A 17,280-nucleotide genomic window follows, 5' to 3' on the forward strand; every position below is an offset into this window, starting at 1 on the left:
CTTTTTTTAAAAAATATTTATTTATTTGAAAAAGTTACAGGAGCCAGGAGCTTCTTTTGGGTCTCCCACATGGGTGGCAGGGGCCCAGGGACTTGGGCCATCTTCTGCTGCTTTCCTAGGTACTTTAGCAGGGAGCTGGATCAGAAGTGGAGTATCTGGGGTTTGAACCGGCGCCCATGTGGAATGTTGGCATTGCAGACAGCAGCTTTATTCACTATACCACAATGCCGGCCCCCGTGAATTGCTTTTATAAATAGAATAAGGACCGATTTTTGTTAAATGTCATCATTATGTATTAGTTTTCATCTGTAGTAGGATGTGGGTGTTGGATGTTTGTCCTACAAAGACTCTTCATATATAAAAGACCTTCTAATCATTGCATAGCACTCTTGCCTACAGAGTAAGGAAGCATGGCTGCTTTCCTTATTGTTTCCTCTCTTTGTTAAGAGGTATGTAGGATAATTCTTGAATTTAAATACTCGCTCTGCCATTTACCAATTTGTTACTTTGGTTAAGTTAATTAACCTCTCTGGACCAGTTTCTTTATCTGTAAAAAGCAAACAACCAAAAAAAAGATCATTTTAGGAATTAAACATTGATTAATACACAGAAAGTGTTAAGAACAGTGCCTGTAGGTAGTAAGCACCTTAAAAAAAATCAGTTGTTGCTAGCTGTTCACCTCTGTGTCTTCTTGTGTACTCCATGCACACATTATCTTTGGTTTTGCTTAAAACTGGATTTTCTTAATCTGTATTATTTAAAGAGAGAAAGACTATTATAAGTCATTAATGTGTAATGGTATGTATCCTTTAATTATTATGAAATATATTGTAATTCAGAGTTGATTACAAGGTCAAATTCTCAACTCTTACCTGCTTTCCTGTGTTTTTCTGATAGGTTTACTCATGGGGTAGCAATACCTTTGGTCAGCTTGGGCATTCTGATTTTCCAACAACAGTTCCTCGTCTTGCAAAGGTACTTTTATAAACTTGGTAGCAACTTATTCTGGAATGCTAAGCTATAACAATGTTTCTCCATTTCTTCTTTTAACAAATTAAGAGAGTTATGTATTTGTAGCATATGTTTGTTTTGATATTCTTAAATTTTTTTAAACATGAAACTGCTTATTTTCAAGCTGAACATTTTTTTTAAAGGTTAGTTTATGTTTTTGTGATGCTTCATTGAATATTCGTAGTTCTTTTGTCTTTTTAAAGTGAAAAACCTTTTTTTCAAAACTTAAAAAAACCAAAACAAATGTTTTCTGAGCCCTGTACTACAGAATCATGTCTATTCTTTTTCTTTGCATGTGTGTAGCTTTTCCATAGCTTCATTTGGGTTGATATGCTTTTATGTGTGTCTTGTAGCATTATATAGTACTAAAATCTTGTGGTAAACTTTCACTTTCTGTAGTAAAGCTAAGCACTGTAGGTTTTGTTGTTGTTGTTGTTTGTAACAGCTGTATGTAGCGGTTGTAGTTTATGCAGTGCTGTTGAGGGAACCACAGCTTCCAGTCGTCTTGTGCAGTGCTGGCAGTGTCTCAGCGTTTTTTCAGCCCTGATACCCTGAGGAAATACCAAGTTCCTGCCGATAGTATTGGTTCCTTATCCATCAGTTTTGGCTTTTTGGTGGGTGCAGATAGTGTGTGCATGGTAAGCCGAACCGAATGGAATATGAGCTCATGCTTGTGTCGTTGGATTCTGGTGTCTTCCTCATGCCCACACAGGCTTCCTCTATTGAGAGTAATAAACTCCAAAAAGGTGGTTACTTCAGCTTTAGAAACACGGGTCAGACATCAACTAGTTAGTAAATATTCCAGTAATTCATATACTCCGTGAACACCATGCATCCACCACTGTCTAGGACTTTTAATTGCTTCTTTTCTTTCAGTGAACTTAATTTTCCAGGGTAGAAAAGTCTTAGTAAAACATTAGGGAACAGTTATGACTCTAGCTTCACTCTATTTTTAGAAATAAACAGTCCAGTTCCTGTCTTATCACAAACAAAGATATAACAAGTCATTTTTCCTTGTTGTTTTGCTTATTTGAATGAAGTAGAAAATATACTTATACCAAGGAAAGTTTTGTAGTATGACAAGAAGACCCTGGAAATCAAACTTTTATTCAATATTTTAGAATTAGAGAAGAGAAAATAGAGATTTTAAATACTGTCTTAGTTTCCTAACCAACTGTACATATAAATACTACAGCATGAGGATTGTGGTTTGCTTATTTGATAGATGGTAAGAAAAACATTTTGAAGTCATTCTAATTTGTGAGAATTAAAAGTCTAGACAGAATGAGATTTGAATGAATTTTGATTAGACTAAAAGGATGATTCTTTGCCTCCTGTAAACATTTTAATTCATTCTTGGTAAAATGAATCCAAAGTTATTTGGGTAGTTTGGATTTGAGAAGAGGGCAGCTGTAAAGTAGCAGAGACTCGTGTGTGCACACATGCACACTTGCGATCTCCTAGGCTTAGGAGCCAGTCCAGGTACAAAGGATGTAACAGAGGAGGAGTTTTTGCTCATCAGTCTGGGAGTGGAGGCTGAAACTGCATCTGGAGATGGGAGCAGTACACTCTCCAAGTGAAATCTTGGAGGAAATCCACACATGAACAGAGGAATGTCCACCTGCCTGAGGAAGGGTGCAGGAGGGCTCCCTGGCCCTGGCCCCTGCCTGCTTGTGGAGACTCTGGATCTCTATGGAGAATCTGTGGTTTGAAGTTGTGGCTTTCAGGCAGTTGTTCTCAAGCTTCTGTACAGCACAGAGACTGGGGCTGAGAGCCTGCACCGCCACGTGCTTCCAGGTGATTGCTGCTGCTTCGAGAACCACAGGTCAGCATCCCACAGTTGGCACAGTGAAGTCGTAATAGAGAGCTAGTGGATTCCAAATGGGAAAACTGAATTTTGGCAAACAGGGGTTTAGGTGGCCTGAATGGAATTTAGGCTTATTCGATTTTCTTTTCTTTGTACCTTGATTTTTGTGTGCATACCAGAATGCAGGTGGACACAGGTGTGTCCTACCTGACACTTCTAAAGTAGGGCTTTAGAAGTTCCTGGGCATCTAGATTGTTATGCAGGCTATTTATGGGGCTTACAAAAACAATAAAATATTAGATCCACAGTTTTTCCTTCTTAAATTCCAAGTTTTCAGATTTTTAAAAATTTTCATTTTTATTTGAAAGAGAAACAGAGATCTCCCAACCATTGGCTTACTCCCTAAATGCTCCTAACAACCAGAGCTGAGCCAATCAAAGCCAAGAGCCTAGAAGTTCATCTGTGTCTCCTGTGTGGGTGGTGATCCAGGATCCAAGTACTTGAGCCACCGTCTGCTGTCTCCCAGGGTATGCATTAGCAGGAAGCTGCATCAAAAGCAGAGTAGCTGGGACTTGAACCAGGCTATGGGAACCACTGTGCCAAATCCCTGGCCCACATTTCTTTTAAAAAAAACGATCCAGCTCTAAATTTAAAAGCTGTATGTGGGATTTCTTCTTCCTCCTGCATCTGTTACACATTCGATAGGGCGTTCTGCTGGCTGAGATTTGCCTGCCTCAGTAACCTAACCTTTCAGTTCCTGTAGATGTCAGCTGGCCGAGCGCCTTCACCATGGACACACACATCTTTCTGTCGTTGCAGGTGAGCACTGACAATGGAGTCTGGAGTGTAGCTGCAGGCCAGGATTACTCCCTGTTTTTGGTGGATACAGAAGACTTCCAGCCTGGGTTATGTTACAGTGGCCGACAGGACCCTACAGAAGGTGACAACCTTCCAGAGAATCCCAGTGGTACTAAGACTCCAGTACTTCTCTCCTGTAGTAAGGTGAACAGGAATTGGATCCTTAGGCCCACATTCTATAACACATGAGAAATCTCTATCTGTGGTGGTGTTCGTGTGCCTGACTACCAAGTTCTCTGACTACCTCTCTCCCACCCTTTCACTGTTTATCTTCCTAATGCCTTACCTCCATTGTGCCTGTCACTGTCTGATGCAGTGATCACCTACTTGTTCTGTCTGCTGTCCGTCCTCTTTACTGTAATGTAAGATTCGTGAGGGTAGGGATTTTCAGCATTCTCATTCACTGCTGTATCCTTGCTATGCATACTTTAAAATAGTTGTTGAACTAACACCCTCATGTAGGAATATTGAAAAGTACATATCTCAGTGATGTTTCCTGATGGTGTTTGTGGAATCTTTACAGGTGAACTCGAATAGAAGTGGAGTGGGTGACTTTCTGATGTCACTGGGAAGTAGTTGTGGGAGCCCGAGCTGGGCTCAGGCAGCCTGTGAGGGACACGAGAGGCCCAGCAGTGTCCATTTCTTATCATTCCTCTCTTCTCTTAGCTTTCCACTGAAGTTCCTGTTGTTGAGCCCCCTTTTTGCTTGCAGCTCTAACTTTCTCTCTGCTTTCCTACTTCCTCTTTCTCATAAACTTGAACCATTGGCTCCCCGCCCCACCATAGTAACTCATATCCTTGAAGTGACATGCCACAATTACAAAGCTAGTACATTCTGGGTTTGTTATTTTTGAATGATATCTCCTGTGGACTGCTTTTTAGCCTTAGTCTTTCTGGAGTAACCTAGGAATGTATAGGAACATGATCGGTGTTGCTAAAGGCAACACAGGCTATGACTAGGCTCTTAGGCTTAACCCATTCTTTCACGTGTGCTAATTGACTCTGGTTGTTGGTCCTGGCTCCACATTCCCCATGAAAGAGCCTGTGATTTATTTATTTTTTAAAGATTTATTTATTGTTTATTTGAAAGTCAGAGTTACACAGAGAGAGGAGAGGAAGAGAGTGAGGGAGAGAGGTCTTCTATCCGATGGTTCACTCCTCAATTGGCCGCAATGGCCAGAGCTGCGCTGATCTGAAGCCAGGAGCTTCTTCTGGGTCTCCCACGTGGGTGCAGGGGCCCAAGGACTTGCGCCATCTTCTACTGCTTTCCCAGGCCATAGCAGAGAGCTGGATTGGAAGTGGAGCAGCTGGATCTCGAACTGGTACCCATATGGGATGGCAGGTTGTTAACCCACTGCGCCATAGTGCCGGCCCCGAGCCTATGATTTAGGAAAAGGGTGAATTAGCCTAGTGAAAAGGATGAACTTTTGCTGTGTCTCTGGTTACCATGAGGAATTAGTAATCCACTGGGGTGTGCAGATTGCCTGCTTAGTTTAATAAAGTTTGTAAAGACATTGAGTGTTTTTGTTGAGTGGCATTATGGGTAAATGATAAAAATTCCTTTTTGAAGAAAATCCTGTTATGTGATACTTTCAAGAGACACAAAACCTCTTAGCACCTTGATATTTTATTGTTTAGAGCGCCTCTCTGCTGTTATTACTTTGTTTTAGTGCACAGTGGCCCTTGAGGCTTGTATCCCTAACGTATCATTCCATAGCTAGGATATCAGTGGTTCCAACTGCCCGTACTGTGAAATAGAAATATCTTGGAAATGAATTATAGATCTATATATATGTATATAACATTGGTGGACTGGTAATCAGCTCTAACACAACAGAACAAACAAGCAAACAAATGACCTGATCTGTTGTGTTTCCAGATTTTCACTCTGGCTAGTTTTAAACTGCTAATGGTTTAAAAATGTACTTGGAAAATTCCCAGTATTTAACAACTGGATTTTGCCAGCTAATATGAGCCAGCTCAGTGCACCAAATTGGCTCGATTCAATTAGACTCTAATCTTTGTATTTTCTTCTGTTTCAGCTTGGATATATAAGCAGAGTGACAGCAGGAAAAGATAGCTATGTGGCGTTGGTGGATAAAAACATTATGGGTTATATCGCCAGTCTCCACGAGTTGGCTACTACAGAAAGACGGTTCTATTCAAGACTAAGTGACATCAAATCTCAGATTCTCAGGCCTCTTCTCAGCTTAGGTAAATGGAAGTGTCCCCTGTCCTGTATACGCAAGTCATTAGGCTCTCATGTTTTCTAGTCTTCCTGTATCAGAAGAAAGAAAACCTTTGCATTGTAGTTTACTCCTTTCTTTCCAGTCTCTCTTTTTTTGTGAGTGAACAACTTGCATTTTCCGATATGTCCCTGGCCCAGCTGCCTGTGTGCTCTCCTGCCATTCCCACAGCTCCTTCTACTCACAGAAGTAGATAGTGAGACTTTTAGGATACAGCAGAGAAGCAGAAATAACTGAGAATATTGGCCCTGGAAGCCAGATTTCCCAACAACACTTTTAGCCCCATAATCCTCCAATATCCTCTACTGTACTACCTGAACTGTTCATTTTCTTGGTTATCATTCATAGGATTATATCAAGTAGATAGTCTTTTGGATTTATATGTAATCTCTTAAAATTGTGGATAACCCTAAGAGTTTTGAGAGTTTTATCCTACATTACGTGAGCTGATGGAATTAGGTTCTTTTTCTTAGCTTTACTTTAGCTAAGTCTCCCGAAGCCCTTCGTAACATTCCAAGGACTCCAGCTGTCTGATTTTTGAATTGCCCCTCTGCACGGAAAGGTTGGGCTGTCTGGGGCAGGGGTGAGAGTAGGGAGACAAGCAGAACAAAAGTCAATAAAAAAAAGTTGAAAATGAGAACCAAGATACAAATACAAAAGTGAGTTTAATTCATGACCATTGCTAACTATTGTGTGACATTATAAAATTCAGCCTGCCTTTTTTTTGGCTTCAGATGACTTAAATTTGAAATGGAGGAAAGTTGAATTAGCTCAGTGGTTCTCAAATTTGTCTGATCTTCAGAATCACCTGGAAAGCCTTTTTTTTTGTAAATGCTCGTTTTTTAAAAACTGTTCTTGTAATGTATTTTAACAGGTTCCTCAAGTGACTGAAATTTGTGATCTTTCTTTGTTTTGTTTTTAAGATTATTTATTTATTTGAAAGGCAGAACAGAGGGAGTGAGAGTGAGAGAGACACAGAGAGAGAGAGAGAGAGAGAGAGATTTTCTTCTGTCTGCTGTTTTACTCCCCAAATGGCCTTAACAGCCAGGTCTGGCCCATCCGGCAGCTCCATCCTGATCTCCCACACACATAAGTCCTCTCTCGAGTACCTGGGCCATCTTCTTCTGCCTTCCCACACACAGAAGCTGGAAGCTGAGAAGCAGAGCCAGCGCTGAGGTGGCTTGCTGGTGTCTCAAGCGGCAGCTTAACCCCACTGTGCTGAAACACCACCCAGCCACCACCGACCTTTCAAGTCGCTTTATTTAACCCTGAAATTATTTGGGTTTCGTAGATAGAATATACCTCAACATGGTAAACATTCCTAGAAAGGGAGAATTTCTTGCCAAGTATTCTCAGCAAAGGAGACTTTACACTGTTGGTCTTAGGCTTGTAAGAAATAGTCAATCCTGCGGTTATGTGGTTGTCATTATATCGTTACAGAAAACCTGGGCGCGGCTACCACGGTGCAGCTGTTGCAGGAAGTGGCAAGCCGATTCAGCAAGCTGTGTTACCTGATCGGCCAGCACGGAGCCTCGCTGAGCAGCTTCCTGCAGGGGCTGAAGGAAGCCAGGAATCTGGTGATTCTCAAGCACGCCAGTCTCTTCCTGGATAGTTACACAGAGCAAGTATCGGCCCCGAGTCGTGTGCAGTCCCTGCAGGGCTGTCCTGCCGAGGAGAGCACCCCTTCATCAGAAGAGACTAGCGCAGGGAGAGTAGTCAAAGGTAGCACAGATCGCCGTGCAGCGTTGGGAGCTTAGCCAACGATAGTTCTGCACTTCTGCTAGAAGTTAGTTTTCTCTGAAACCTTTGAAAAAAGGTTTCAAAATAATGAAGTCTTGCATTTCCCTCTGTATCTTAGCAGAATTATTGATAGTGTACTTAATTTACAGAAAATATGTTACTTTATTTAATGATGTAAATTGTACTAAAACTTGATCAAGTGTTTCAAGGCCAGCTGGCGGTTGTAAACATGGCACTGTTCTGATGTCTGCCTGCACGGTTTTGTCAGTGGAAGGTTTAGAAGGTGAACTACTTTCAGCAAAAACAGAAATTTTCTTAAGAAAACCCAGAATAGTTATCGAAGGTTCTTTGTCTGGTTTTTTAGTAAAATTTCTTTTTTTCTTAATTTGAATTTTAATACAATGTGAGGCATAATTTAAGTGTTACTTTCATGTATACTGTGTCGATGGCCTCAAGTGTGTATAGTTTTAATTCTTCACTCATTCATACTTCATCCAACAAATATTGAGTGCCCACGGAGTGCCATGCACTGCATGGGGCTCCAAGCCCCCCGAAGCTGCAGCTGGGAGCTCGTGAAAGGCACCTGCCCTCAGGGAGTTCATGTTCTGTTTTCACTTCGGGTATTTAGGTGGACTCTGTACAAATGCTGAAAATCAAAAGGATATTTAAAGCTGCCCATAATCCTACTACCAGAAATAACCACTGCTAATCATTTTAGTGTGTTTCCTTTGACTCATGCATGTACACCTGCAGACTGCTGTATGCAATTTTAATTTTAAGCAAATTTGAATATAATAGAATGTGTTTTCTGAAAGGAAATACCCTAGTTTGAGTCTTTTAACTTACCATCTTTCAGATGTGCCAAATAAAAGTAATATAACTTGATACTAATTCACTTTTTAAAATCTAGATTTTGCTATTTGTTGAAGGTTTCAGCTTTTATTGGTGTAATTTTCTTTTTTCTGCTTGTATTTACCTTATAATAGCTCTTTTTCACTTCTTTTGCTTCTCTCTGATACTTTAGGCCTTATGCTTTAAAATGCTTCTGTTTTGATAGATGAGTTACTTTTTAAAGTATTTTATTATATAATAATCTTGCCTCCTATAGATAGGGCATGTAGAAAACGTAGACTTATGTAAATTTCAAAACTTGTATATAAATAAACATATATAAATTTATATGTAAATTTCAAAAAAAAAAATCACTGCTTCACAGTGATCTGTGACCTTTTTTGTTGGGTGAGGTAAAATTCGCATGACATAAAACTTTAACCTTTTTAAACTGGGTGGCATTTAGTACTTTTACCATATTCTGCAGCCATCACCCCTCTATCTTGTCCTCCCCAATTTTTGTCATCTCAGAGAAAAAATTCTTTACCCACTAAGCAGTCAGGCCCCACTCCAAACCCTGGACATCAGTGTGATGCCCTGTGCCTCCATGGATCCACCTGTTCTGAATGCTTCATACAAATGGAACCATGTGACACATGGCCTTTCTTGTCTCGCTTCTTTCATCTAGCGTGATGTTTTCAGGTGTATAGCACCTTGTGCTGCTCTTAGTAGGCATTTTCCTTCTCTCAGAGTCAGCTGATGCCGTTTGCCAGCCTGGGAGGAGGAATTTCTGTACTGGAAGCAGTACTTCTACACTTGTCTTCTAGCAGTATATCAACATTGAATCAACGTTTTCTAACACTGTCTCACGCTCTTTAAATCCGTTTTCTTACCTTCACTATTGTTCATTTTTTTAAAAAGTTGATTATTTATTGGAAAGGCAGAATGACTGAGACAGACAGAGAAACACATCTATCTGCTGGTTTACTCCTCAAATGCCTGAAACAGCCATGGATGGACTAAGCTGAAGCTGGGAGCCTGGAACTCCATTCAGGTCTCCCGTGTGAGTGGCACAGACCCAAAAACTTGAGCCATCATCTGCTTCCTCCCAAGGTGTGCTTTAGCAGGAAGCTAGATCAGAAGCAGAGACAAGACTCCATCCCAGGCACTCCAGTATGGGAGGCAGGCCTCCCGAGAGGTAGCTTAGCCCTCTGTGCTCCAGTGCCTACCCCTCTTACTCATTTCTGAAGATTTCATTGGAAAGCCTGAAGTAAGCATTAGAAGAAATTTTCATTAAATATCTGACAAATTTGATCCCATTTTCTTAAGTTACCAGGTACTATCTACCAAGTGAATTCTGACATATTTTGCATGATTTGAGGTGTTTTTAAAATTTCCTTTTATATTAACCTCATTACTAAACTGGTACCTCCCTGGTTACTGTGATTATCACATAACCTGCTTTCTATTTAGTCTCGTATAGCTCACAAATGTTGACATCATGAAAGTTCTGAAACTTATTGGTGAAATACTAAGAAATAGTTGTTATAGGTACTTGCTTTAAAACTGAAGAAGTACTTTACATTTTAACACTAATGTTCCCATGTTTTCTTTTTTGCTCAAGGTATTGCACATCTATTACAAATTTCCTGGTTATGGGTGGATTCCCACTTCTTGCTAAGCCTGCCATGTAAGCAAATACAATACTTTCCCATTACTGTTCCAGCAACCAAGGATTGAGTTTTATGGGGTTCTGTGTTTTTGAGTATCTGGGGAAAGCTTTGGCTTTTACCAAAGGAATCAAACTCTGATTATCATCAGCAGTACTGAATCAGCAGATACTGAAAAGCACTGTATCAGAAGGCCCGCGATCTGGATCCATGTTTGGTGCCACCACTTGTTATCCCTGAGACTTTGGGTAACTCTCTTCAGCTTAGTAAGCCCACTTTTCATCTGCAAAATGGGACCATACTCTCCCCTCTTGTTAGAAAGCAAGTAATGTATGTGATGGCTTATAAAAAATAGAACATGGAGGTCGCCAAACACACTCTGTGTCATTAAGTGACATGGAAAGAAACTGAAATAGTTGTTTTTTGCAAATAGTAATGCTTGAAGAAAACAAAGTTTTGTTATAGGAAGATGCAAAAGTAAGTAGAGTGTGGGGAGCTTCTGGGCTTCTGGAGGACCATGGCAGCTGTTGGCCCTGTGCCTTATTCTGCTGCATTGTTCACCTGCCTCCACTGTTTCAGAGTTAGGGTCACAGAACTCAGGGTGACCTGAGTTTCTGCTAAAGCAGCTAAATGAGTGACATAAGTGGAAGCCCCTTGCTGCCTTCACAGCACCATGCCCACAGCCTGGGCATGTGGCAAGCAACCAAGGTACACGCTGAGCGATGGCAGCTGATAGTGAGTCTGGATTTGGGCATCGTTTTCTAAGTGGCAGTTCATGAACCCCTGGGTTCTACGTAATTAAAGGCAGAAATGCCGTCCTTTTTCAATTTCGACTGACAAGTCAACATTTCAGAGTTGGGAAGCTCCAGAGCACAGCAGTGGGTTCCATCCACTCAGTGGCTCAGGCTCTCATCCCTTGGTTAGTTTAGCTCTGGGCTTCAGGCTTGTCTGCTGCTTTGACCATTAAACAGGTGTTTTTTTTCTTTTATTTCTAAATTGTGGCTAAATATACATGACATAGTATTTACTGCTTTAACCATTCATAAGCATACAGTTCAGTGGTATCAAATACACTTACAGTGTTGCGTAAGCACCACTATTCACTCCCAAAACTTTATCACTGTCCTTAACAAAAATTCTGTACCCATTAAATGATGCCGCGTCTGTCTGTCAGCCCCTGGTAACTGCCAGTCAACTTTGTGTTTCTGTGATTTTGCCTGTTCTGGGTACTTTATGTGAGTGCAATCACATTTGTCCTTGTGTCTGGCTTATTTCTGAAGCATAATGTCTTCAAGCTCCATTCATGGTGTAGCATATATCAAGTTGAATTGCTTTTTGTGACAAAATAATATTCCATGTTTTATTTTCCCATTTATCTGTTGAGGGATACTTAAATTGTTTCTCCCTTTAATGTGTTTGTTTTCATTTTGAAAATCTGAGTAACAATATAAATTAGCCATGTAAGGAAAGAGCATGAAAGACTCCCAGAGGAAGCTAGGCTGAGCAGGGTCCCTGGGGAGATGTCCTGAGAACATATCAGGATTCTCTTAGAGGACGTAAGTCTCTAAGCATGAGCAGGAGTGAGTCCTGGAAAGAAATGGGGGCCACAAGAGTTGGGCTGTTTCTGCTCTGGTGGGGACTGGCGGTGGGCATCCAGGAGAAGTCTGGTCCGAGGGAGAATGCGTTCGTCACGTCCTACCTCCATCTCAGGAGTAGGCCAAGGCAGTGTCCTCAGCTGATCCCTGCCTCAGAACATGAGGAGGAAGCAGCAACATCGGCAGAAGCCAAACATCCACAGAGATCCGGGCCATGTTAATTGTTGCTCATTAAGTGACAGATGATGAGTCTGCCCCACCAACTCTGGTTGTTTTGTAAACAATCTAAGTATTTTATGCTGGTGAACGTATTCTTAGTGGATGACTGATCAACATTAAAATTTGCAAATTAAATTTAAAAGTGTATCTATAAAAAAAAATCCTGACTTTAAAAACTAAATTTGACTTCAGTTTGAAATGCTTTTGAAGATCTCAGCATTGAAATAAATCTTCATATAATTTGTTTTACTGTCTACTATTAATTATAGTACTAGTTCCTACAGCTTTTTATTTTTTTTCTGTTGTAAACTCATATTATGTGATCAACAATTGGCAGGAAAAAGAAGAAATTAGAAGTATTTTAATATCCATGCCAATGCTGTTGGAACAAGAGCTTTGTTTTTCCTCTAGTATTTCTGTTTAGCACAGTGGATTAGCACATTAATTTTATCATTTATTACTGTGATTTCTGGCCTTGAAATTAATAGGTAAAATGTCAGCTGGCCTCTCATTGTTCTTTGAAACTGGGACGCATGATTCATTTCCTAGAACATAAGGCACAGACATGTGATTAACCATTTTAATTACAGTTACTGTTGCTACCATTTATTATTCTTTATACTCAAAATTCCCTGCCTTATGGATAGGGAAATTTTTAAAAATTATGTCTTGTGTATTTCTCTGTAAATAATTAATATATAAGTCATTACTTTCATAGCATCTAAATACATATTTTCTGGAACATGTCCTACCTGGTGAAATATTCTATTTAGTTACCTTGTGTATTATCAATACCAAAATGACTAACCAAATTATTTTTTCTTTACCTCTAGTGATTTCCTAAATAAAAACCAAGAACTGTTACAAGATTTATCCGAAGTGAATGATGAAAACACTCAGTTGATGGAAATACTGAATACTCTGTTTTTCTTGCCAATCAGACGACTTCATAATTATGCCAAAGTTTTGCTAAAGCTTGCTACTTGCTTTGAAGTGGTAAGCTCCTGTATATACCCCTCTTGGGACACTTCTGAAGTCAAGTTTATTTGTTTTATGCCCCCTTAATGTCTGGAACTACCTAATTTAATATTTACATGTGTTTAATTCAGTATCCTTTTTGTGCAGGGAAATTAAAGAGGAAAGAATGACTGTAGGTATAGCTAGTGGTTGTTTTTTTTTTTTTTTAATATTATTATGGATTCAGTTTCCTTTGGGGATCTTGTCAAGATTAAGTGTTCTTATTCTACTGAACTGTGTCTAAGGTTAAAACCCTATTACTAGTGCTACTCATTCAATAGTTGCCAAAATGTATTAAGTGCAGAGTGGAATGGGTTGCACAGAGCTCCTTGTTGGCCGGGCTCTCTGTGCAGGCAGGGGTCTGGGAGGCAGTAGAACGAGCACCTCCCTGGGTGTGCGATAGACTCATGCCGGATGTTCGGGTCACCTTAGAAATGCTGTGAGAAGTCAGTTTTACAGAACGTTGTCCAGTGCTGGCCAGCTCATTTTCTGTGCAATACGAGTTTAATAGAGCCCAGCCTAATTAGTGCCACTCTCCCACGTGGCTGTGCGAGGAAGCTGGTCAGGAGGCCTCCCCTTTGAATTGCAGTGCAACGTGTGGTTTCGTTTTGTCTCCACTCGGAGAGGCTCCGGAGAAACCACAACTCCCAGGGCTCTTTCAGGTTTACAGTCTTCTTAATCTTGAGGTCCCTCTCCTGACCCAGGCAGGTCCCAGTCCCCAGAGAGACCTGGAAACTGACACGAACTGTTTCTATTTGATCCTACTGTGGTCTTGGGGCTTTTAGTTTGTATGGTTTCCGTTTTAACTCCTAATGATCTAGCGTTAGCTGTGCAGGTGTGAGCCACCACATAACCCAATGGGATACAGATTTTACCTCAGTACGGCTTTGGTTAATGGAAAAGTCTTCTCTACTGGATCAGCTTAGACTTGTTCCCAGTCTGAAGGGCCCGGTTCTGTGGGTGAATCGAGACTCTCGAGTTTGATGTTCAAAGGTGTACGTAGTGTGATGCCTTCTTTTGTTTTTGGCCTTATCCTTTGTCCTGAGTCCAAGCGTTAGTTCAGATTCCTTGGATGTTGCTCATGTGCTTTATAGTTCCTTCCTGAAGCACCCACCCCCATCTCATTGTGGAAAGCCTCAAGGCCTGGGTTGAGGGCATTTTCTCATGAAAATGAAGCCCTCTCCGACTATACTACTTCTGCTTCTCCTTCCCGTCGCTTAAGAATGATGTCCTCTTCCTCTGTGCTTCGCTAACACTTTATTTCTCCATTACTCGCTCTGTTTTACAAGTGGTCCTTATCCTTGTCACAGGGCATCAGAATCATTTGCGGGAGTTTTTTTAAAACACGCATAGCTTACGCTCCATCACTGTAAATTGTACTAAGTCTAAGGCACAGTCTAGACATATACATACATATACACACATGTGTTGAAGCTTCTACATATGAAAAAATAATACTGAATATTTATGGAAGGCATTCCACATGCTAGTGGCTATTCTAAGCGTGTCCTATGTATTCATTTAATCTCCACCTTAACGCGTGAAATTGGTGGTATTATTATCCCCTTTTTACAGAGTAGGGGGAGAGTTGAAGCACACGTGAGAACCGACAGAGCTAGAATTCACATTCAGGCTTGCTGGCTCCAGAATCTGTTCTCTTATCTGCTTGACTGTGTTCTAATGCATAACCTATTAACAGAACCAGTGTGTTATTCTGATGTGTTGTATGTTCTCCTGTCTCCTTTGCCTAGTTATGTAAGCTCCCAGATGGCAAAAGATTGTGCTTTTCATCGTTTAGCTGCTCATTGTTTCTTACATGAATATGAGGGACTCCTAAGCATTGAGGAATGGGATTGCTCATGAATGGGAGGGGCTGCCCATTCATCTGACTTCCTGCTCACTCCCCATTTAGCGCAGTGCCTCTCACCCCTGTGCTGCAGTTCTCAGGTTCCAAAGATCCTTTCAGAGTACAGAGGGCCAACACTATTTTCCTGGTGATGCTAACACATTGCTTTCCCACCAGGTTGTCATCTGCAAAAGTAAAGGGGGTAGAACTGCTGGTTCTCTTGCAGGAATCTAGGCTGTGGCCTCAAACTCTACCAGTAGCTTTTGACCATTGTATTCATCATCAACACAAGCTTGTGTTAAATACAAACAAACAAAAGATGCATTTTTCTTAAGAATGTTCACAATGAAGCAGTAAAAACAAATCCTATTTATTTGCCCTCAACCCATGAATAGACGTATTTTTAACATCCTGTATGTTGACGTGGCAAACATGCATAAAGCACTTCTGCCACATACTGAAGTGCTCTCATGAAAAAGGATGACTGATGATCTGAGCTGGGAACTGTTCTTTCTTGTTAACTTGAAAGGGAAATGGACAGATAAACTGTGGGTTATTCAGATTTGGTTATTAGCAGATAACTTCTCAGAAATGAGTACATAAAGACGTCATTTGAAGTAGAGTCTGTTAGTCAGTTTTTTGTTGCCACAATGAAATATCTGAGATAAGCTACTTATAAAGAAAAGGGACCTTGTTTGGGGTGATGGTTTTGGAGATTCACAGTCCGAGATTGGGCAGGCGTCCTTGGTTCAGCATCTGGTGAAGCGTTCTTACTGGCAGAGACCTGAGGCAGCCCTGGGCATCCTGTAGCAAGAGGGAGTGTCAGTCCATGCCTTTGTGGTCTCTTATAAAGCCACCAGGGGGGGCCTCACCCAAATGGCCCCATCTAAGCCAGGCACTTCTTCAAGGCCCCACTTTCAGGTACCATAAGTGTATCATTTCCACCCTCCTCCTCATACCATTAACATAAGATTTTAAGGATTACATCCGTAAGACGTGGGCCTTTGAGGGACATCAAAAATTCTAAGTAATTCCCAAACCATCGCAGAGAACAACTGATAAAGTTTGTTACCAAGGACAGAATCTGTACTTTTAAGCAAAAATTAGCATTAAAATCTGTGTCTAGGCCAGCACCGCGGCTCAATAGGCTAATCCTCTGCCTGCGGCACCGGCCCACCGGGTTCTAGTCCCGGTCAGGGTGCTGGATTCTGTCCCGGTTGCCCCTCTTCCAGGCCAGCTCTCTGCTGTGGCCAGGAGTGCAGTGGAGGATGGCCCAAGTGCTTGGGCCCTGCCCCCCATGGGAGACCAGGATAAGTACCTGGCTCCTGCCATCGGATCAGCGCAGTGCGCCAGCTGCAGCACGCCAGCCGCGGCAGCCATTGGAGGGTGAACCAACAGCAAAAAGGAAGACCTTTCTCTCTGTCTCTCTCTCTCTCTCACTATCCACTCTGCCTGTCAAAACCAACCAACAAACAAACAAACAAAACACAACTGTGTCTAGCACTGTGAGCCCGACAGTTTTGCAATTCTTAGGACTCTGATGAGCTTGCTAGTAATGCTAATGTTGCTTTAAAAAAAAAAAAATGAGTATTTGAGAGGCAGATTACAGCCAGAGGGAAAGATCTCCTACCCCTGGTTCACTTCCCTAAATGCCTGCAATGGTTCTGACTGAGCCATGGCCAAAGCTGATGCCAGGAACTCAATCCTAGGTCTCCCACTTGAGTGACAGGAACCCAATCACTTGAGCCATCATCACTGCCTCCCAAGTTTTGCATTAGCAAGAAGTTGGAGTCAGGAGCTGGGTGTGGGTATAGATCCCAGACAATTCAAAATGGAGTGTGGGCATCATAACCCCTAGGTCAAGTGCCTGCCCCTAATGTGATTTTTGATATATAAAAAATTTACCAATATTTTGAAGATCCAAATAACTAAATCAACCAATGTCTTTCAGATATCAAATCTGCATTGATACAAAATCATGTATGGTAAAAGGTCTGTTCAACGTGTAAAATAAACCAATGGATTTTAGTAGAACAGAATATAAACAGTCCAGTGCTGTGGTTTCAGATTTCTCATTGTAGCTACCCCTTGAGAAACCCATTTAACAAGAGGACATTCCAGAAAGTTTGTGGGGAAATGATACTAAATAAGTTTATTTTGGTGTGAAAAATTTAGAAATCAATGCATAGTGTTTTCATAATACATATTTTCCATGAAATTTTTTGGACACTCTTGTTTACCTTTAGAAAGTGAGTTTTCTTCATTTCTCTCAACCAAATTGCATTTCATAACTGATGAAATGCAGAAGCAGATTTGATGCCTCTTTTTTTTTTCCTTTAAAGGCAGAGAGACAGAGATTGTTTATCTACTGGTTCACTCTTAAATACCCACAGCAGCCAGGTCTGGGTCAGACAGAAGCGGGGAGCCCAGAACTCAAACCA

At 41.1% G+C, this 17,280-nt stretch overlaps 1 protein-coding gene across 9 annotated transcripts in view; it reads left to right on the top strand.

Annotated features, from left to right (window-relative positions):
• Window positions 1-17,280, top strand: part of ALS2 (alsin Rho guanine nucleotide exchange factor ALS2) — a 73,883-nt gene that overhangs the window by 31,290 nt on the left and 25,313 nt on the right. For 6 of the 9 annotated variants that reach the window (XR_007920607.2, XM_008258976.4, XM_008258979.4 and 3 more), the window contains 6 exons: window positions 898-975; window positions 3,638-3,820; window positions 5,718-5,889; window positions 7,362-7,542; window positions 10,117-10,182; window positions 12,810-12,972. Coding sequence is in view for 6 of the 9 variants with exons in the window: in XM_008258976.4 (XP_008257198.2) it covers window positions 898-975; window positions 3,638-3,820; window positions 5,718-5,889; window positions 7,362-7,542; window positions 10,117-10,182; window positions 12,810-12,972 (843 nt within the window). In the remaining 3 variants the exon portion in view is untranslated. The remainder of the gene's footprint in view (window positions 1-897; window positions 976-3,637; window positions 3,821-5,717; window positions 5,890-7,361; window positions 7,543-10,116; window positions 10,183-12,809; window positions 12,973-17,280) is intronic. The other 3 variants (XR_011387160.1, XR_007920608.2, XM_051849283.2) reach the window with 3 other exon arrangements.

This window comes from Oryctolagus cuniculus, chromosome 3 (genome assembly GCF_964237555.1).
Source record: "Oryctolagus cuniculus chromosome 3, mOryCun1.1, whole genome shotgun sequence".
NCBI lineage: Eukaryota > Metazoa > Chordata > Mammalia > Lagomorpha > Leporidae > Oryctolagus > Oryctolagus cuniculus.